Source organism: Cyprinus carpio, chromosome B11, assembly GCF_018340385.1.
Source record: "Cyprinus carpio isolate SPL01 chromosome B11, ASM1834038v1, whole genome shotgun sequence".
Classification (NCBI taxonomy): Eukaryota; Metazoa; Chordata; class Actinopteri; order Cypriniformes; family Cyprinidae; genus Cyprinus; species Cyprinus carpio.
The window spans coordinates 23,436,617-23,459,861 of record NC_056607.1 but is presented as its reverse complement, the minus strand read 5'-3'; the positions used below and the strand labels follow the sequence as shown (position 1 = coordinate 23,459,861).

The 23,245-nt window shown below is 34.2% G+C and overlaps 2 protein-coding genes across 4 annotated transcripts; one reads left to right on the top strand and one right to left on the bottom strand.

The window, feature by feature from the left end:
* Positions 1–1,777: 1,777 nt before the first annotated feature.
* LOC109070922 (inhibin beta B chain-like) lies at positions 1,778–15,748 on the bottom strand. The gene is made up of 2 exons (XM_042734659.1): positions 14,534–15,748; positions 1,778–5,781 (listed from the first exon to the last, which is right to left on the bottom strand). The coding sequence occupies exons 1-2, from the start codon at positions 14,916–14,918 to the stop codon at positions 5,006–5,008; spliced, it is 1,161 nt and encodes a 386-aa protein (XP_042590593.1). The 5' UTR covers positions 14,919–15,748; the 3' UTR covers positions 1,778–5,005.
* Positions 15,749–16,629: 881 nt separating this feature from the next.
* Positions 16,630–22,264, top strand: LOC109070924 (ras-related protein Ral-B-like). Of its 3 annotated transcripts, none has more exons than XM_042734656.1 (5): positions 16,630–16,786; positions 17,439–17,587; positions 19,083–19,291; positions 21,128–21,305; positions 21,415–22,264. In XM_042734656.1, exons 2-5 carry the CDS (start codon positions 17,474–17,476, stop codon positions 21,532–21,534), a joined length of 621 nt encoding a protein of 206 aa, XP_042590590.1. In that variant the 5' UTR covers positions 16,630–16,786; positions 17,439–17,473; the 3' UTR covers positions 21,535–22,264. The 3 variants fall into 3 exon arrangements, with proteins under 3 accessions (XP_042590590.1, XP_042590591.1, XP_042590592.1); XM_042734657.1 differs by having other exon boundaries at positions 16,641–16,781; XM_042734658.1 differs by having other exon boundaries at positions 16,649–16,786; positions 17,472–17,587.
* Positions 22,265–23,245: the final 981 nt, after the last annotated feature.

The window sequence follows — 23,245 nt, the reverse complement described above, 5'->3', positions numbered from 1 at the left end:
AATAAATTTTATGAAAGTTTATAAATATACTAAAATTAATTCTGGTGGGGAATTGATTAAAGTCATAATGATCTCAATGTCATTTGTGCTTATGTTCAGTTAAAAAAATGAAAGAATTAGATGTGGTGTGATGTGATTCTTATGCATCATTTTTAATGTACTGCGAATGAGATCTGAGAGCTTAAGATTGTTGGTAAAAAACTAATTTAACTCTTTTTCGAGTGCAAACTTTTCATGTGACCTGGCCTTTAGCTTATGAATAGTTATGATGCCTTTATGATTTTTGTTTTTTAGAGTATGACAGACTCTGATCATTGTATATTTTTTAATACATATAAAAAGCAACTTTCTGCCTAACATCTCATTTTGTGTTTTGCAATATAAAGTCAGTCAGACGGGTTTGTGACGAGTTGAGTAAAAGATGACAGAATCTTGATTTACAAGTGTTAACTAGTCCTTTAAAGCACTGAGACCTGCTTGAGCCGGAATCAGGCCTTTTTCAGTATTAGTGTCTCCTGGATGCCGCGGGTAAAAATATCTGCGATCAACATATTTTGATTACTGAAGTGGAACATTCCAGAAATTCTCTTCCGCAAACTCACAAGGATGAAAAATTCTGGAGGGTTTTACAGTCGCCTGATGACAAACAAGCTATATGCGGCTACAGATACACAAGACATTTATTAGCAGCAGGAGTTTATTGCAATATCAAACAGTTGTGCATCTATTGAGGTGAAGTGAATTCATTTTTTTACAGTCGTTACTCATTACTCTGACGGGTTTAAGGTGCCCGGGCTTGAGGAACTTCTATCCAGATCACTCACCATATTTGGTATGGTCTATGAGTTTGGTTTTGCTCTCACATGATCTGTTCAACACTGTTTCTCTTTTTGTGTTTGAGCTGAGAGACGATTCTGTCTGCTGGAAATAAACTCTACAAGCCTGTAAAATAAAGTTCAGCTCAGCCTTCGCATTAGCTGTGCTGTATTGCGCGGGTGCTGGAACAGGATTGTCAAACTCTGTCCACATCATTCAGTGTTATCGCGCTGGTGTTACTCTTTCAGAGCTCAGGAGACGAAATGTACTGCTTTCAGATTGTTTAAGCAGTTTAGCTGGACTTTCATCACTTCATTACTGATCAAAAGATTTCTTTATTGTTTTGGAAAGAAGACTCTTCTGCTTACCAAGGCTGCATTTATTTGATCAAAAAAATACAATAAAAATAGGGAAATATTATTTTGATTTAAAAAAAAAGAAGTTTTTTTTATTGTAATGTATGTTAAAATGTTTTTATTCCTGTGAATCAAAGCTGAATTTTCAGCACCATTACTCCAGACTTCAGTGTCACATGATCCTTCAGAAAACCTTCTAATATGTTGGCTTGGTGCTCAAGAAACATTTTGCAAAAAAAATGATAATAATAAAAAAACATAATTGCTACTTTTTAATCTCACAATATGGATAGATCAAAGATAGATAGATAGATAGATAGATAGATAGATAGATAGATAGATAGATAGATAGATAGATAGATAGATTTTTTAAATTGTTAATTATATTTTATAATAATATCAGCTATTTTAAATTGTAATAATATGTCACTTTTTACTGTATTTTTGATCAAATAAATGCAGTCTTGGTGAGCAAAACTTCTTCACAAATAAAACTCAGTATTGTGTGATGGAGAGGTTGTGTGTTTCTTTCCAAAACATGTAATTTGGCTTCTGTTGACAAACACACACAACAGACACACTAATGTGCACGTATGCCATAATTGCAGTGATGACGGATCTGGGATGTTCAGAGCTTTAAAGTGACGTGGTCAGTGTTGTTCAGTTTGGACTCGAGTAGAAAATCTGTCATGACTTGGTTGTTTGTCATGTGTTTTAATGCATTGCATTTTCTAAAGGTGTAACTTTGATTAAAATTGTGGTAAGTGTAAAGTAAGTGGATGCAAACATAGCTACCGTAGCTTGCCTTAGCAAATACAGTATCTATTTAGAAATATTAACACAACAGTTCTTGGGAATCGAACCCATGATCTTGGCACTAGTAATACTTTTGGGTTCGACACCCAGAATATATGCAAAAAAATGGACTATTACATAAAACATTTGTGAATAAGGCACTGTTTCCATCCCATGTGTTCAAGAGAACAAAATCTAATACAACAGCCCATGCATTTCCTGGGAATCAAACCCACAAACTTGGCATGAGTAACGCCATGGGTTTGATTCCCAGGGAATGCACGAACTGATAAAGTGCATACCTTGAATGCAATGGATAAAAGCGTCTGCTAAATGCATAAACATGAATGTAAAAGTAACACAAGTCAATTTTGATGCAGTATAAGAAATTTATTTTATAACAGTTACAAAGAACAAAATATTTAAAAGCATTTTTATCTTACATAAGCTGTACAGAGATGGCATGTATTTGACTTTAAACGATTCCGGAATAGACGCTACAGAAGTATTAAATAGAAAACTGAAAAAAAAAAAAAAAAAAAAAATTAAGTTGATGGAAAAATATGAAATATTCCATTTATCTACTGTACAAAACAACAACTTGAAAATGGAATCCATCTGTTGTACCCTGATACATTGTTTAGGCCTCTTGCGCATTTAAAAAGTATTTTACAAAAGAATCCGATGGCCTTGCCATCTCACAATAGCTAAAATCTTGGCCTCTTTGGTTCCATAATTCGGTATAATACATTTGAGCAGAATTCAGTTTCAGCTTCTATAAAAATAACTTTTCTTTTTTTTTCTTCAATGGCAGATTTTTTCTTTACTAATAATGCAACTTCAGTGCAAACATTGTAACAACCATCCGCTCAGAGTAGGAAGCGAAAGTTTACATTTCAAGTATTGAAAACGTTTTATAACAAGTGGGTCATCCGGTGTAGGTCACTACTATACATTGCATAGCTTGTGCGGCACTTATTTCAGAGGAATCGTGAATGAGGCGTGCCACTTGGTACCTTCGAAGGCATTTTTAAGTCTGCAAGTGCTTTATATTGTGCATTTTCAATATTTTTTTGCAAGTGCTATGCTGCACCATGATGTAACTGAAGAGTTTGGCGATTTATGAGATCACTGGATTCGCTTGTGTTTCAGAAGCGTGTCTTCGGCTTGTTGCATGAATAATCACAACCGAGACATAACAAAACACGCCTCATGATTCATGAATGGATCTCATGTCTGTCAAGAAACCCAAAGATTGTTGTAGCTCTTTGCAGACAATCGTTGAAGATGGATGCTCTTAAATGGACTGGTTGTCACTCAATAGACTCAATGTGGGAAGTGCTGGCGTTGCTTTGAGAAGATGGTCAGTGCTTTTCGGGAAGGTACACAGATATAAAAGTCTTTTGAGAAGATCACCCCTCCTCTTTCCATTTTTAAAGAGAAGAACCAAACTACACTCTTAAAAATAAAGGTTTCAAAAGGGGGCTTTCTTAGAGATGCCATAAAAGAACCATTTTTGGTTCCCCAAAAAATCTTTCAGCCAAGTTCTTAAAGGGACAGTTCACCCAAAATTGAAAATGTGCTGTTAATTTACTCCCCCTCAGGCCATCCTAGATGTAGGTGACTTTCGTTCATCAGTGGAACAGTAAAGAAGATCTTTAGCTGAAATGGTGGTCCTTGGTAATTCAGGCAATGCAGAGAATTAAAAAAAGCATATCAAGGAATGCAAAATTAATACCCGTGGCTCCTGATGATATATTGAGGTCTTGTGAAGCAAAACAATCAACTTGTGAACATTATTTACAACATTATTACTTGTAATCCAGAGCCTCAGGCAAACGGTCCAGAGAGATGTCCAGTTCACAAATGAATGATTTTTTTGAACCGGTTCATTTTAGTGAGTTAGCTAAATCAATTCACCAGTTTGAACTGAACGGTCTGAAACAGTTTGTGGCTCAAGCAGCACAAATCTACATTTACTGAATCAAAACTCTCTCTCGGATGCCTGACAGTCACTCCGACTCAAAATGAGCCAAAATAGCATTGTATCTGATCCTATGATGAATGAATCATTCAGTGCTTCAGTTCCTCCAACAGTCACTGAACTGAGGAAAGAGTTCAATTTGGACCAAAGACCGATGGGCCGCTGATATGTGCATGCATGAACCAAACACTTGAATGAAGGTGTGAAATGAATGTTTATTTCTCATTGTTTATGTAAAATGTTGAGCTGATTAAGACTAGTTTGTTCACTTTATATGCTTTAGACATGCAAAACATCCAGGTTTCACATCATTATTGGATGCTTTAATAATATAATTTCGTATACGTGACGTCATTGCATCATTATGTAAATGAACTACTGAATTGAATCAGGTCATCGAAATGAACCTATTTATGGAAAAGACTCAGATTTCCCAGTTTGCCTGAAGCTCTGGATTACATGAAATAATGTTGTAAAAAATCTTTAAAAAAAAATTCTTGCACAGACTGATTGTTTCACTTCATAAGAACTCAATATATCTTCAGATGCCACCGGTATTCATTTAATTTTGCCTGTATATGCTTTTTTAATTCTCAAATTGCTTACCGCTGACTTGAATTTTATGGATCACCAAGGACCATGGTTTCAGCTAAAAATCTTTTTCACTGCTCTACTGAAGAAAAAAGTCACCTACATCTTGGATGGCCTGAGGGTGAGTAAATTAACAGCAAATTTTCATTTTTGGCTGAACTATCTCTTTAAAAGAACCAGTGTGAAGAACATTTTAGTAATCTAAAGAACCTCTTGTCTAATGGATGACCATCGATGCCAATAAAGAAACTTTGTTTTTAAAAGTGTAAACAGAGATAAAAACAATCCCATCCCGTTGATGTGACATAATCGTACAAACCTGTAGACTGGAACTAAATTGCTCAATGATTAAAGAACATAAATATATGTACAAAGATGCATGGAAGAGTTGGGGTGTGCATGTGGATTTGTGAGCACGGATGAGTCATAAATATTAGTTTCTTACTATGATATTTTGGAAGTCTCAAGCACAGCCACACTCCTCGACGATCATGTTGGGCACATCCCGTTTCACGATGTTGTATTCGTCGTCGAAGTACAGCATGGACATAGTGCTCAGTTTGGTCGGGATGCAGCAGGAGTTCATGGATCCCGGACTCATTCCTCGCATGCGGTATTGGTTCACGACGGCCGTGTGGAAAGACGAAGCCGATCCGGGAACTCCGGCCATGTACGCCGGACAATTCCCTTCGCAATAATTCCCAAAGTACCCTGATGGGGCGATGATCCAATCGTTCCAGCCGATGAGGCGGAAATCGATGTAAAACTGTTGGCGGCAACACAAGCTGCTGCTGCCGTCGCATTCAAGGCCTCGTTTGCGGATGCGGTGTTTGTTGTCGGCCGCTCGTGCTTGGACCACAAGGAATGGACGATGGGATTCGTCGGCCGTGTTCACCAGAATAGGCATGACGCCCATCTTATCGCACACTTCACACCGCACATCCAGGTTCTGCCGGCGATTGCCTTTGGCAAAAACCATTTGCACGGCCTCCGTCAGTGGAAAAGTGTGCCATCCGCTGCGTTTGAGATCCAGGCGCTTCTCCACCAAGTTCCACTTGCTCCCGAGTCCCGGTTCCTGCGAATAAACCTTCACCGTGACCTTCCTCCTCGAGCCTTTCTCCAGAACATTAGGAAGAAGCTTGAAGTACAACCACAGGCTGGCCTGGGATACATACAGGTTCTGGTTGCCCTCGTTGGAGATCACAAAAAACAGGCTGGTTTTGGAGGTCAGCAATTCGTCTGTGGGATCAAGAAAAGAGAGAAAAGATCAGCTCAGTGCATTTCATCAGCTGTTGCTCAGCTGACTTGGGCGACATGCTCCCTGTGAACCCGATGAACCTGGTGAACTCAGCGCCTATAGGATAAAGACTTGAGACATTGACATTCAGACAGGGAAGCGAATTTCTAAAGGCTGTCATGAATGGCCCCCTTAACTGGGACCACTTCAACCTGAAGACATTAAATCGTGTTCAGTCTCATGAGATTCTCAATACTGTAAAACAGTTATTTTACTTACAGTTTTTTTTTTAAATTCTACATACTTTACAATTTAAATAATGTACCTTTTTGACAATACAGTTATTGTAATAGGGGAGAAATGTGCTTAACTGTAATAAAAATAATAAAAAATATAATAAAAAATACAATAAAAACTATGTATATATATATATCATTATTATTGTTTTTTTTATTTTGTGCAAAATATAATTTCTTATCTCTGATTTCAGGGTAAAATATGATTTTTTAAATTTTTTTTATATTTTACATTCAATTAAACTTGACTTCAGCATAAAGGCAGACCAAAAATACAAATACTGTATATATATATATATTTTTTTTTCCAAGTTAAAACTCAATGCTGTTTCTTGGAAGATTTAATGGGATTTACCCATATTATTTAAATAAACCTTAAATTAAACTTACATTTGATTTGATTTCATATGTTCACATTTTTGTTGTCTTGTAATAGGCTTATTTTTTTTGGCAGAAAATACCTATTTTTATACATCTAATTTCATTTTATAGTATTGAGATTCGCCTATTTTATTTTATTTTATTTAACCAAAATTTAATTTCTTATTTCTAATTTGACCCAGACATGTTTTTAGAAGGTTTCGTGAGATTTACAGATTTTACTGTACTGAACCTTGATTTAAACTTAAACTCTAATAAATTAAAGGCAGAATAAAAATTTTTAATAAATAAATAAATAAATACTTTGCAATTTAAATCATGAAAATAAATCACAATGCAAAGATAAAAACAAAAATTGTCCAATAAATAAGCTTCATTTTGTGTAGAATATAATAAATCCTTGTGCAAAAAATAATTTTGTATTTCTATCTTCTGATGTCAGGGTGTAATATTTGCTGATGATTATTGTATGGTTAAATGTGTGTTCTCAGGGTCTCGTGACAGCAGCGTTATTCTGGGGTCCGGTCCAGAGCTGCTGGGGGTCTGGATGGAGATGACAGGAGTCAGAGAGCTTGTGAGAGAACAACACAAACCAGCAAAGACTTCCTGTGAGCCGCAGAGACACACAATGAGCCGCGTGACGTCACAGGAACCGTGGACATACAGCCGTACAGTGAGAGTGCGATCAAGCACATCCCTTTGACATTCACAAAAGGACATATTTACATAATACTGACCACTTCTGGAGCCACCGACCACTCCAGATTCACCAAAACCCATCTCTTCTGCTTACAAGACATACATACAGACTTCTCAGGATGTTACACCTGCTTTATCATGCATCTGATCACATGACCGACTTAGCAAACAAACAAATGAGACATGTTTCGGGTTTCGCTCTCTCGGTTTGGTCGTGTGACCAAAGAGACTTCCACATAAAACTAGAAATATGATATTCATGTCTCTCTGTAATGGAATAATAAATCCGAGCCCTCAGGAGTTTGGCTGAAAAGTATCCACAAAACACACATAAAACTGAAATGTTTAAAAATAAATCAAAACATATTCTGGATATGTGTGTAATTGTGTAACATGCTGAGTGCAGCTGTGCTGAGAGAGAGAGTCACATGGGCGGCTCTAAGGCCTCTGATTGGATAATCACATTTGGTTTCAGCACAGCACTGTAACTCATTTAAATGTAAACTCTGTCCTGCTGAATTAGAGTTAATATGTTATGAAAACTTTCATTAGTTACAATAACAAATAATATGGCACTACATGATGTTTCACAGATGCTTCCCAAATAGACTTTTTTCTTCCTGGGCACAAAAAAAAAAAGTGCATTAAAGGAAAAGTTCACTGAAAAAAATATTTTGTTTTTTACATTTTATTATACGTTATATATAATGATACATTTGTGTTATGTATGTTTTAGTAGTATTTTGCTACATTGATGCTAAATTTAAGTTTAATTTAGTGCTGTCAAAAAAATTAATAGCGATTAATTGCATCCAAAATAAAAGTTTTTGTTTACATAGTATATGTGTGTATACTTTATTTTAGTCTATTTATATTTATTAGATATTAAATATATTTATATATAATATAAATTATATGGATATAAATATATACATGTAAATATTTTCAAGAGAGATACTGTATGTGTGTTTATTTATATACTGTATACATAATAAATATACACAGGACACACAGATATATTATGGAAATAAAAACATTTATTTTGGATGCGATTAATCGCGATTAATCGTTTGACAGCACTACTTTAATTTAAAGTTAAATAAAACAAAATGCTTTAAATTTAAATGTGCACACGGAAATAAATACTCTTACCTTCAATGCAAATTGATTCATTTGATTCTATTAAACATGAATTTAAATAGTAATTTAGAACAAATGTAGCATACTAATACTACTTAAACACTAAAAATACTACTGAAATATCTGTTTAATGCATATTAATATAATGGATATTCATCTATTTTATTTTATTAAATCTTAAATTCAACTTAAATTTAGCAAAAATACTACTTGTATATATATATAATATATATAATATAACAATCCCTTTAATGTGCATTAAATTTTCATTTCATGATAGGGGTGAACAATCCCTTTAATTTGCATTAAATTTTCATTTCATGAGTTAAGTGAGTTAAAGAGTTAATCTGTTAATTTTTAACAATTAATTAATGAGTTATCCGTTATCTTATGTTAAACCTTAAAAAAAAAAAACTTAAATTTAGTATAAATATAGAAAAATACTACTTGTACATAATACAAAGTACAGCATAATAATATATAATAATAGTGATATTTAATACAAAACAATACTAACAATATTACACTAAATGATGCTTCACAAATCATGTCATCACAAAAGTGACTTCTTTTTATTATTAATTTTTTATTATTATTCATTTTTGGTTAAATATCCCTTCAATGCACAATCAAATACAGGTAGTTAGAAATATCATGTAATGTTCATTATAGTTATATCTGAATGCACATGAACTAATGATCCTGTTATAAGTTGCTTTTAATGACATGTTAATGAAGGTTATTATATGTATATGTGGCACATCCAGTAAATCAATGCTGATCCATTTACCAAGAGAAATCCTTGCAAACATGTGTAATTAGAATATAATCGAGAAGAAACTCTTCAATTAGTGTCAGGGGAACAGCAGAGACTCTCCTAACTCTCGTGATGCCGGTGTGTTGCTGGAGGCTAACAGGCTGTTGCTGGGCTTTTGCTAAAGTTGGAATTTTTTTGGCATGTTGCTATGAGGTTGCTAGGGTGCACTGGTTGCTTGTTTGCTATCTTCAGTGTCTTTTATATACTGGTTCCTTTCTGTGGATTGTTTAGCATCTTGACAAGTGAAAACTGAAAAGAGTCTGATCATTTAGAAGAGCATTAACACCAGTGTTATTTTAGTAATATTTATATAATATTATAGTATATATTAATATTTTGCATTACTTACATATTTTTATTTTTGTATAGATTTCTATTTAGTTGTTATTAACTGTTACTTTGGTTTTACTAATATTTAGTACTTAAACAAAAATAACTGAAATAAATCATTTTGAATTTAAGTTTTTCATCAGATATTTTATTATATATCATATATTTTATTGTATTTTCTTTTAGACCAACTTTATTTCAAATGCCAAAACAGGTAGTTTTAATTTACTTTTAATTTCAGCTTTAATTTTAGTCACTTTAGTACTTCAATACAAACTTATTTCAGTTAGGTGCCAAAAAAAAAAAAAAAAAATAAAATAAAAAAAAAAATATATATATATATATATATATATATATAGATATATATATATATATATATATATATATATATATATATATATATATATATATATATTTCATCCAAATTTTTCCTTCTAATAGGCTATTATATATATATTAGATTTTATTTTATATCAGAATAGAAAATAGAAAAATAAAAATAATAGAAAAATAACTGCTTTTACCTTTATTTCTGTAGTACTTTCAATTTAAACCTATTTCAGAACAATATATTTTTATTTCAAGTTTTATTTATATATATATATATATATATATATTAGCTTTATTTCAGTTACCAAACAACAGTTTACTAAAATTTACTAAAATCAATTTAGTAGTTCAGTTTAAACTTATTTATTTTAGTTAGTTGCCAAGAAAACATTTCTCCATTTCAATTTTTTTATCTAATATTTTTATTATATATTATATATTATACTGTACATTTTATTATATTATGTTTTATATAATCTATATTTCACTTATCAAAAACAATTTGTTTTAATTTACTTGATTTCAGTTTTAGTTTTAGTTATTTTTAGATTTTTTTTTTTAATAATTAATACTTCAATTCAAACTTATTTTCAGTTAGTTACCAAAGTTTGTTTTTAATCTAGTATTTTATTTTAGACTATTTATTGTTATATTTTATTTTAGTATATTTTAAATGTGTATCAGCATGATTTCAGTTGCCAAAAACAATTTTCAATAGTTTTAGTTAATAATTCCAACACCGATTAGCACACATCTGCTTTACTAACCCAGTGATTTTCTTTGAGGTTTGTTTGATAATCAGCGCTAGTTACTCTGTGTTAAGTGTTTGTTCAGATCACTAGCCTGCAGTATATGAGCACTAGTGATGCCTGAACACAGGAGGGATGGAGTTTACTGTCAGCGCCACTTCCAGCTGGCCAAATCAAAGCGTAAAAGCGCAGCTAAAAACAAGCGGTGACGCATGATTACAGGCTGGACGGCTTCCCGCTTCGATTCAGGCCTTTTGCAAAGCGCGGAGCACATTCATCACTGGCTCTAATAGAGAGCGCGAGCGAATTGTCCCTCTTGGCAGCCGTCCTCACCTGAGTCTCCACACACCATTAAGATGTCACAGAAACCTAGAGGGACTCAACTGGCCTCTGCCAGCGCAGGGCAGTGCCATTCTTAAGAAAACGAGATCCTCACGAAGATCCTGGACGTCTTCCAGAGCTCCTTGTCCTGAGGTCACCCCGCATCCTAATGAGACGGCTTCATCAGATCACTGCGACTGCAAGGCTTTACCATGAAACTGCTTTCTGACTTGCTACTGTGCATAAATCCAATATCACAAATGTATGCATTTTTGAAAAAGAAGATTCTGGATTAAAAAATGAGATTTACTTTTTAAAGTTTTTGAATTTTGAATATGATATTTAAGTCTCTAAAGATTTTATTTATTTAATTTGCATTTTATTAATTTTACTACTTCTATTTATATATATTAACAGAATTATTTTATTAATATTATTTCCTTGTTTTACCTTTATTTTTTATTTTTTATTTTTTTATTTTTTATTATTTACTTTTATGTATGGATGAAGCATTAAGCTAGTGTTATAAATTGCAACCTCGCTGTTTTATCTTGCTTTTTCCTTTATCCATTTATTTTTATTTATAATATATTTTTAGAATAAAATTATATTCTGAGCTGTGAAACACTTTGAGCTGGATTTTACAATATATATGTAAAATTTGCATACTTATTATAATTTCTAATAATTCTTATAATTTCCTTGTTTTATCTTCCTTTTTCATTTACTTATGTTTTTTTTATTTTATTTTATAATAATTCAGTTTTTATATTCTGACCCATAGAGAACTTTGAGCTGCATTTTGTTGTTGTTATTATTATTATTAGTATTAGTATTAGTATTATAACTTGCTTGTTGTTTCATTTTTTCATTTATTTAATTTTCATTTTTGTTTATTTGTAATGTTTTAAAATGTTATATTGTTTAAAGATTAAGCTTTAAGTAAGCATTATGCATTATAAAATTTTTTAAATGAAAATGATAGTTATTATTATTATTATTATTATTATTATTATTATTATTATTATTATTATTATTATTATTAATACTCCTGGTCTTATTGTGAATGATTCATCAGTGCATGTTATTCTAAAGAATAGTCTTTATAATCTTTACTTTTCAGTTGTATTCATTAATCTTGTCAGTGAATGAAATCATGTTTTATAGCATTCTTTATTTTATGTTTATGTCGGTTTCATTTTTAAATATGTCACATTATGGAAGTAAAACATGTTGAAAACTCAGATTCTCTCAAGCAAAGCCCTCAAAATAGTGACTATAAAACCACCAAACTTCATTTTAGCAGCAAATCTGTGAAACAAAAATATGTTGCATCCAGTAACCTGCCACACTGTGTCTATTGTGAAAGCACTGGACAATAGCAGGCCGTATATGGACCGGTTAACCAGGAATGGCATTCGCATGGTATGTGATCCGCTGCTCATGATCAACATCTCCATCATCTCAGTAAATAGCTCCTGGATCTCATCTTGGCAGCCGCAGAGCAGCACAACACAAAGGGTCAAAGGTCCAGATCTGCGCCGGGTTTGGATAATTGCGGCCTTGTCTTAAATGGTGCTTGAAATCTTGTGGACTTCACTGAGCAGCGTTCACGACCGGACCTGCGGTGTGTTGGTAAGCTTCAATCCTGCGTGCTGTGACGTTGTTTTTGAGTGCAAGCCTGAGCTCTTTGCTTCCGAAGTTATTTTAACCTTGAACTCTTGCTGCATGCTGCTCAATTTGTTTAGCAAATACAATACATTGAAAAGCTAATGCTGAAAAAACTCAATTCTGCTCGTGAAGTCAACATGAAACGCTCTTTGCATCCCATTTTACTTGCATAATGTGACAGATTTTTGAATGTAACAGGATATTCAAGAGGGAAAAATGCAGCACGGGACGTGATTGTTTCCAGTAAGAATTGATGGTGGCAGATCTGAATGTGAGTTTGCTGTGGATCTATGTATTTAGGATTTTTGATGCTTAAGGTCGAGTTTACTCTCTAAAGCAGCTTTATGTATCCCAATCCTAAAAATATCATTATTTGATTTTATTGATGCTATCTTTATTGCATTCACTGTTATTAGATTACTGCGTAGCTATTTGACGTCAACTGGAGTGAAAAGACTTTTCAGACGTTATTGCATTTTGTTGAGACATTATGAAGACAGACGTCTTTTGTCTTTGTAAAAGATGTGCACCCTCGTGAATACACACGAAATATGATCATAAGGCACTATATGGAAGATTGTTTGTTCAGTTGTCATCCATTAACTTTAAAGGCACAGTTCGCCCAAAAATGATAGTTTGCTTGAAATGTACTTTCAAATGTAGGAGTTTGTTTCTTCATCAGATTTAGAGAAATGTAGCATTGCATCATTTGCTCTACAGTGAATGGGTGCCGTCAGAATGACAGCTGATAAAAACAGCACAATAATCCACAGTCCATCAGTTAACATCTGCAGAAGACAAAAGCTGAAACAAATCCATCATTAGATGTTTTTAACTTCAAACCGTTGCTTCTGGTCAAAATACGAGTCCATATAACACTTCCTCCAGTGAAACAGTGCATCTCTGTTGTCTCTCACATCAAAATCCAGCCACATATTTGTTTAGAGCTGTTTTGGCTTGTAAAAAGTGCAGATTTCTCACCTGATTCAGACCAGAGCAATTTTTCACTGGAGGAAGTGTTATTATGAATGATGGACTTTATGATGGAAAACGTTGATGCTGGATTTGTTTCATCTTTTGTCTTCACAAGACATTAACTTATGGACTGGAGTGCTGTGGATTACTTGTGGATTATTGTGATGTTTTTATCAGCTGTTTGGACTCTCATTCTGACGGCACCCATTCACTGCAGAGCATCCATTGGTGAGACACTGATGCAATGCTACATTTCTCCAAATCTGATGAGGTTGGCCTGAGGGTGAGGACATTTTCAGCAAATGTTTTTATTTTTTGATCAATTATTCCTTTACCAGCATTTATCTCACTTTTAGTGTTTCTCAGTCCTGCTCCTCACCAGATTCACTCATCAGGGCCTGGACTGAGAGACACTAAAAGTGAAAGGAAACCTTGTAATCTTCCATTTGGGCAATAATAGCAACTGAAAGTTGAGCTGTATCATTTTTCATGATTCACTTCTGTCAGATAATAGATCACTTGATGCATTTTGATCAGCTGAGAGCAGATTCTAGCATTTGTTGATTTGTATAAGCACCAAGTGGCTTTAGTTTGATTCTTTAACAGGTTTGTGGATGCATGAGTTTTCTGCGCGATTCCTGAACCCTGATGACTTTAAATGCTCTTTTTGATTCTTTAATAAAAGGGTTATGGGAGGCAATTATACAGAGATATTTTGATGACAGACTTTGCTCAGGCATTTCAAAATGACCATAACAATATTTCAGATGCTGTGGAACAAGATCGGTCCGCTGTTTAGGCAGGTTTTGCCGTTCATAGCGCAATGCGTTTCCATTTCCCATTATTCGCATTAACCCTTTTTTTTTTTTTTTTTTTTTTTTTTGCGATTTAAGGGTTTTTTTATTTGAAATTTGGCGTTTCCATCAATCGTTTCTGATGCGATACTTTAAAATGCGCATAGAAACAGGATAATGGAAACACAGTAGGCTACCTGTGCGTAACCGCGCAGCGCGCTCGGCCAAACGCACACCCATCTTATACACACCTGTCTCGGCGAAGCTGATGATCTCCGAAGTCTCCTCCTCCACCTCGTTCGCGGACGCGGCGTGTCCGTCCAGGTTTGGGATCTCCACTCTCCCGTCCTCGCGCACCTTCCCGGCGTGGAGCTTCTTGAGCGCGGTCACCATCGCCGCCTTCGGGATGGGGTGGGTGATGTTGGGTCTGTCCCGCATCTGTAACCGGCTCAGAATGTGTCTCTTCACCGCCTCCAACAAATCCACATCCACCAGAGTGCCTCCATCCGCCTGGCTGAGCCCGCAGGACGCGCAGCTCGGGCTGATGTTTGCGGATTCGGTGTCCGGTGCCGGTGTGCAGCGGATGGAGATGAGGATGGACACAAAACAAAGCACTTCAAATATCAAGCTTTTCATCTTCCGTGATAATCAACAGAACAGGGTGATGGAGATGATTGCGGCCAAGTTCGTATCCGCCTTCTTTTCTCCCAAAAAAGTGTGACTTTAAAGTGTTAAATCCACTCTTAAAGGAGATCCGGTTCGAGTCGAGTTAAACGCAAACGCGATAAATCCTGTAAACGTCTGTATTGTGTTCCTGCGGTTGATTCTTTGGTCACTCCGCCAATGATTTCAACACAATTCGTGATCGATATCACGGCTCGTCACACCATCAGAATTTCTCAAAGTTGATAAATGTGAGAGGTGTAAATAATAAAGCAACCAGAGCTCTTGATATCTGTCCACATACAGCCGCGAATGGCACTTTTACGCACGCGTCTGATGCGTCATGGCATGACTGGAAATCTCAGTATTACGCGTGTGAAACCCCACAGACTAAACAAAGGAGCTGTTATGATTTCTTCACTCTATTGAGTTAAAGTCATCCATGGTGAAGGGAAGCGAGTGTAAACCAGTCAAAGAAGGAGACCACAGTATTTCCAAATAATCATTCGCCTTTTAGTTCTTCAGATGAAGATCGTGTCCTCCTTTGTTGGGCATTTTGACTTCCAGTGTTCGTTCCCAATACACTTCTTCATCATAGCTCTCGGTGTGAGTGTGTGAGTGTGTGTGTGTTCGGCTCGTTTCTCGTGCGAACAGACATTGTGCCGATTTTGAGCCTCTGGAAAGTTTTTATACGGGACTGGAGAACCACGTGGGACGAACCACCAACTCCGGGATTATAAAGGCTGAGGAACCTCGGGGTCTTCAGGGGAAATGTGTCAGGATTAACGCAACATTTCAATGCATTTTCATTAAACTGTTCAGCAGGGGAGAAAAGGTGCATTTCAATATTTTACAATAGACTATTCACTGGTGATCGTTCAGATGAAATGTTATTTCTGTGAGTTAAAATTAGCCTATAAGTAAAATTACATGCAAAATAAATAAAGCCTATGAAGTGTAGGCCTATGTTAATTTTGCAGTGTGCAATGATGTATTTATTTAGACCAGATTCTTATTAAACGAGAAAAGACGCTGTTTAAATTGGCTACTAATTACAAAAGACACAGTTTTATGCATTATTTGGGTTATATCAAGGTCAAATATTCCTGTTTACAAAAACAAAGGACGAAATGTGGGTCTGGAAAAGATGAAGCATCCCCTTTGAATATAACCATTTATAGCCAGTAGGTTTTAGTCATGGAAAGCAAATGAGCAAAACTTTGAACTTGTTTGAGTGAGTGAACGTGTGAACTCGTAAACTGGTTAAGCAGGCGCCAGAGAAGCTCATCTGGCTCTCAAAAAAAATAAAAAAATAAGGCTTTATATGACTTTCTTGACATTTAAAACCACCATAGCAGTTATTTTTAAATAGAAAAAAAATATTAAAAAGGGTTTATATATTTATATATACATATTTCTTTTAGTTTTATGTCAATAAATATTCTTGTGGTTTAGAACTGATATCGACTTACTGAAGTTGAAAGTTGTGAAACAGCGCCCCCACTTGCCGAAATAATAATTCACACAAAATAGAGTGTTTACGTTTATAAAATATAAATGCAGCAAAAATAATAATAAAATAAAATTCAGAAAAATGCACAATTTACATAAAAAACATAGACACAAATAATGTAACTATTTTGCATCTAATAACTTTGATACAATTAATAAAAGTAAACACGACCCATGGCGCGATGGCGTCATATCCTTGTGATTTGAATATCCGGTGGGCGGGACTTCGCTGTACTGGAGTAGTGGATTTGATCCCGGTTGACAGAACTATGTTTTAACCGTTTGTACGTGCGAATACAGTCCAAGACTGCTCACAGATCAAACGTAAGGTGAGTTATGTATAAGAGTTCATGTTGTTTTGATCAGTTTGAAAAAGTTTAATCGGTTAGCGTAGACAACAACTTTGCAGTTTTGAGGTATTTCCTCGGGTGAAGCGCCCTTATGTCTTTGTGGAAAAACTATGTGATTGACTGTTAGGACATCCAATGAGAGCGCGAGTAGTGGAGGCCCCGCCTCATAATTTATCTGCTCAACCAATCAAGAGCAAGGAGAGGCGGGCTCTCGTGTAAAACAATGAGGAAGGGCTGGTGTCTCCGCGGGATGAAACAGTGAAAATAATCAATTTTGTCATTTATAAAGTGTTTTTTTTGTGATCTATTGTTGTTTTCTGTTTCTTACTGATCATCAATATTCGCTGACGCCGTTTCCATTACGAAGTAAAATTCAGCGACTGTAAAGTGGTGCCATTGTACTTTTACTATGTACCATAATAGTCAATGATTACAATATTTATTTACAGTAGCATGCTAATAACGTCCTATTTCAGCACTGAAAAGCATAACCGTGTATTTTAATGTATAAATTCACTTTACATTTGGATAACAGTGTCTGCTAAATGACTAAATGTAATTTTGAGGTGCATGTCACTATATGTGTGTATGTTTGTTTGAAAGCGGTTATCTTTCTTTTGCATGTTTGCAGTCTCGTTCTGCTTCTTCTTCTGGAACACTAAAGTCATGGCAGCAAATAAGAGCAAAAGCCAGAGTTCGCTGGTTCTGCACAAGGTGATCATGGTGGGCAGCGGCGGCGTGGGGAAATCTGCTCTGACGCTGCAGTTCATGTATGACGAGGTGAGCTCGAGTTCTTTTATAACACCTTCATTCACACACCTGTCGCATCCTTTTGTATTTCATGTAGAGGGTGAAAAAATCCCATCCCGTCACAATCCAACGAAAAAAACTGGGGGAAAATCCCACTCCGGTGTTGTGTTTTGTTTTGTCTGGAATCTGTCAGTTACAATTAAAAAAAAAAATACAGTACAGATCACAGCATGCCCACTTTAGTTGAATAAAATAGTACAAAATGTAGTTTTTTGTTATTTTATTGAACTTAAACAATGTAGATTGTGCATTGCACACACTTTAAATTTCATGTTTTTTTATTACACGTTATTATTATTATTTTTTTTTCCATTGGAAAGCAGACATTTCACTATAGATTTATTTTTCATACACAGAGTTTCGAAGTTTCTCGCTCGTGTTCACATGGCCGAGACGGCAGAAAGCGCATCTTGTTTGCTTTATTTATTTTACAGAAGCGCAGTGTTTCGTTGTTATTCTGAGTGCACACAAATAAACGTAGAGTCTTCACGGATTCAAAAGATTTATTACTTTTATCTGTATTTGCAAAAATTACAGAGTGACCCGAAAAAATGTCAGCCTCTACTTTCATGTAGTGTTCTTTTTATGTATTATTATCGTTTTAATTAATTTTTTGTTCAGCTTTTTAAGTCATATTTTTATTTAATTTTTAAGTTTTTGTCATTTTGTTTGTGCTCTTGACTCTTTATATCACAGTTTTATTTGTCAACTTAATTCATTTCAATTAGTTGCCATGGCAACATTTCAAATATTGTTATGTGCTATTGTTATTTTTATTTTTTTATATTGCTATTTATTTTTCATTTATTTTTATTTCAGCTTTAGTTTTAGTAACTTTAGTACTTAAACTTTTTTATATTTTTATATATAAATTTCTATTTAACTTGGGCATATTTTTATTTCAGTTTTAGTCATTTTAGTAATTCAAATAATTTTAGTTCAGTTAGATGTTTTTAAAATTCTATTTAGCTATTTATTTTTTATTTTAGTTTTTGTGATTTTGGTACTTTTAAATTTTATTTTATTTATTTTTTTATTTTAATATTTCTTTTCCGACGTCATTTATTTTTATTTTAGTTTTAGTTATTTTGAGTACTTTTAAATTTTATTTTATTTAGTTTTATATTTTAGTTTTTATTTTAATATTTCTGTTCACCCTTCATTTATTTTCATTTTTGTTTTAGTTATTTTGAGTACTTTTATTTCAGTAAACTTTATTGAAAATTCATGTTGAAGTACTAAAATGACCAAAACTTAAACTGAAATAAAATAAATCTAAATCTATCTACATTTGCAGTTAATTTTTTTAAGTTAATTTTTTTTGTGTGTAATGTTTACATTTTATTTCATTTAACCTTTATTGTTAATAAATAATATGATTTTTACTAGTATTAGTTTTAGTTAATAGCAGCACTGATCCTGTAGGAAGAATTCTCTGTTGTAACTAATGCTCTGCTGGCCTCAGTTTGTGGAGGACTACGAGCCCACGAAGGCAGACAGTTACCGGAAGAAGGTGGTGCTGGACGGAGAGGAGGTGCAGATTGATATTTTGGATACGGCGGGGCAGGAAGACTACGCCGCCATCAGGGACAACTACTTCCGCAGCGGAGAGGGTTTCCTTCTGGTGTTCTCCATCACAGAGCCCGAGTCCTTCAGCGCCTCGTCAGACTTCAGGTCAGATCTTCACCAGGAATCACAGTCACTGCACTGTGTGTTCTCAGAAAGATCTTATCATTACAGCGGCATCCTGCCCAAAACTAAACTCTGACGCTGTCAGATATGCAATGCAGAGCGGGGCTTCTCACTTTTACTTTAGCTTGAGACAAAACAAGCTTTAAAATGAGTAAAAAAGCTACAAATCAAGACTTAAACTGAGATTATATTTCTTTCTTTAATTCTTTCCATAACAGATGATATGTTATTTATGAATCAGAACGGGAAAAACCTCAAAATATGAGAGGATTTCAAAAGTGTTATTTCTAGATCTGGAAAAGTCTTAGAAATTAATCAAATTGGAAACATTTCAATTATTAATAAATAAATACTGACTGGAAAACCTCAATAAATTAGAGAATTTTAAAAGTGTGCTTTCTATGTCTGGAGAAGTCATAGAAATGAATCAAATCGTAAAAATTAAAATAAAAAAGTAATATATAAATAATGATTGGAAAACCTGAAAAAAGAATTTCAAAAGTGTGATTTCTGAACCTGGAAAAGTCATGGAAATTCATAAAATCTTAAATAACAACAAAAAAATATTGGTGATTTTTATAATGAATGATTTTCTAGTTGTGTTAAGAACTAAAGTATTAAAATATTAAGTATTAAAAACAACTCTGTAATGACATATGACTACAAAAGTAATTAATTATTTTAATATTTAAAAGTCATTTAATATTTCATATGTATTGCCACTCACTCAGTTTCTGAAAATGAAAACGTTGAAAATTAACAGCTTTGCCATTACAGAAGAATTACCAGAATTTTTTTTTTGGATATATATAAGGGAATTTTAAATGTCTGGTTTCTAGACCTGAAAAAAAAAAATGGAATTTTTTTTTAATGAAGAATTTACAGTTAACATTTTGTTTCTAGTTATGTCAAGCTCAAACATATTTTGTTGGCTAGAAATAGCTATTTGTGTGTAAAAAAAAAAAAAAAAAAAAAAAAAAAAAAAAAACTGTAATCACAAACATCTAGAAAAGTCATGTAAATTCACTGGTAATAAAAAGTATAACTATAACAATATTCTAATATACTGCCACTCGTAGTTAAAAAATAAATAAATAAATAAAGAAGTTGAAAATGAACAGCTTGGGTATATGAGGGACTTTTAAAAGTCTGATTTGTAGACCTGGAGAAGTCACGGAAATTAATAAAACCTTTAAAATTCATGGAAGCTTTTTATTGAATATACATTTTTCAAGCTCTAAAATATTTTTTTGGGGTATTTAAGTGAAAAGACTTTTCTTTTTTTTTTTTTGGAGCTTAATTATTACTAATTTTATTATTGATGCTGGTTAATATATAAATATATATGTGTGTCTGTGTGTGTGTGTGTGTGTGTGTGTGTGTGTGTGTGTATATATATTTATTTATTTATTTATTTTAAAGATTTGTTTTATTGTATAGAAATAGAAATCTTTATAAATATATTTATTGCCACTTTTGAACAATTGAATGCATTTTTTTTAAATAGTACTCACCTCAAACATTAGAATCTAAGTGTATCACAGTTTCCACAAAAATGTTTTTCAACATTGATAATAATCAGAAATGTTTCTTGAGCAGCAAATCATCATATTAGAATGATTTCTGAAGATCATGTGACACTGAAGACTGGAGTAATGATGCTGAAAATACAGCTGCGCATCACAGAAATACATTACATTTTAACAGATATTCACATAGAAAACACTTATTTTAAATTGCAATAATTAAACACAATTTTACTGTATTTTTGAGCCTTACATGTTGTAATTATTGTGTTTGTGCTGCCGGTCCACACAGGGAGCAGATCCTGAGAGTGAAAGCAGAGGATGATAAAATCCCTCTGTTATTGGTGGGGAATAAGTCTGATTTGGAGGACAGGAGGCAGGTGTCTGCGGACGAAGCCCGAACCAAAGCGGACGAGTGGTCCGTCCAGTATGTGGAAACATCAGCCAAAACCAGAGCCAACGTCGATAAGGTTTGTGCATTAAATACCCTGATCCTCTCAGAAGGCATGATCTTGCACATGAACCTCAGATGCCATGTTTACTCTGTCGGATCGGTTGAGCGTGTTTTGTTCTTCGCAGGTCTTCTTTGATCTGATGAGGGAGGTGCGGACGAAGAAGATGTCTGAGAACAAGGAGAAGAACGGGAAGAAGAGCGGCAAGAATAAGAAGAGTTTGAAAGAGAGATGCATGCTGCTTTGAGCCACACAAAACGCTTGATTCTCACGTCAAGCCTTCCTGTCCTGGACTGAGCCGTTCTTCTGATGATGAGGAGACCAGATCTTCCTCCTGCACACTTTTTCTTGCCAAATACAATCAAACCAGAACCTTAAGCCACTGTGCCGACCACAACTACAAGGCTTTTTAAAGGTTTTCCAAGTTGCCATAATATCAAATCAGTGGCGAAACTCTAATCTGTGAAGTGTGTATGCTTTATAACTTTCCAAAGTTTTTTTTTTTTTTTTACTTTCAAACACAATGAATATTCATTATGCTGCATCTCTGGGCCTCATTCGTGAAACAGGAATAGAATACATTTTTAAGTAAATTGTTGCATTGATTTAAATCTGACAATTTGCGACAAATTATTTAGAAATGAATCCTGCGTATGTTTCATGAGTTTCTTTTTCCACTATGTCACTCATATATATAAATCTTTTTATGCTCAATACTCTCTTATCCGCCTTTCCTTAAGGAATAGGCAACAGACATATGCAATATTTTGTTTGTTTTGAATGCATTATCACACAGCTGAGGAAGGTGAATGTATGCTGTGAGATTGACTGATTTCACTACGCAAGCTCACCAAATGTGTCGCTTTTATTATAAAATAGACACACAATTGAAATTATGATATTTTTGTAATCCAACCACTTTATTGATTTCTCCGCCTGGGGATTATAGACCAAATAAACCTTCTCTGAATTTGTTATGAAGTCTCCGTGATTGCATTCCTGTTGTGTTGTGTGTTTCAGTGCTAAAAAGTGTCAGCGAGAAAACGCTGGTATTCTGCATTACGCTCTTGTTTCTGTGTTTGATGACCTCCGGCGTTTTGACAAAGGATGGCAGGAGGGCCGTAAGAGTTTATGAGAGCAGTAAAATGTGTCCGGAGGTAATCAGTCACCTTGACTTTGAATGTGAGAAACCGTCTATTCAGCATTTAACACCCAGTTGTAAAGACACTTGTTATGGGCGTCACTTACGCACAAGTCTGAGGATGCTGCGACATTCAAGATGCAAGCAAGCTGGAGGATAGGCTCCAGATAAATAAATAAATCTAAATAATGATAATAATCGAGGAATTCCAGAGTGAGTCATTCTATGCAAAACTTTTGTGTTTTGAAAAATAAAAAATTTTTAAAAATAAGGGAAAATTCATGCAACTTGGTATTCTGCTTATGCAATTCCATGCATCAAGAGCTCACAGAAGCAGAAACGCTCCAACGGAAAAAGCGTTTGAAAGACGTCGATCAATTTCCTAATTTTCCAAAATCTTAAGTGGGACGTTTACCGTTACTCTGTTTATTTGCTGTCTCCCGCTGAGGTAAATCTTGCATTGAAGATTGCATATACAGTACATATCACATAAGTGCAGTCTTATGAATACTATGGGGTTTATTCAAATTGTTTGATAAATAACCGTGAATTCACACTTTAACTTGTAACTTGAAATTCATAAAAAGTCAACTACAGAATTTCATTTCTACTTTTTCATCAATGTAAATTGGTACTTGACATGTGGAGTGTTATGCTAATGTGCTATCTATCTATCTATCTATCTAGACTTACATCTAAAAATAAAGAGAACTATGAAAAAAATGTGAAAATGTTAAATGAAATTATGTTCAGAATTGAATATTTTTTTTCTTAAGATAAATTGAAGCCTATGCCTCACAAGGCAAATGTATTTCAG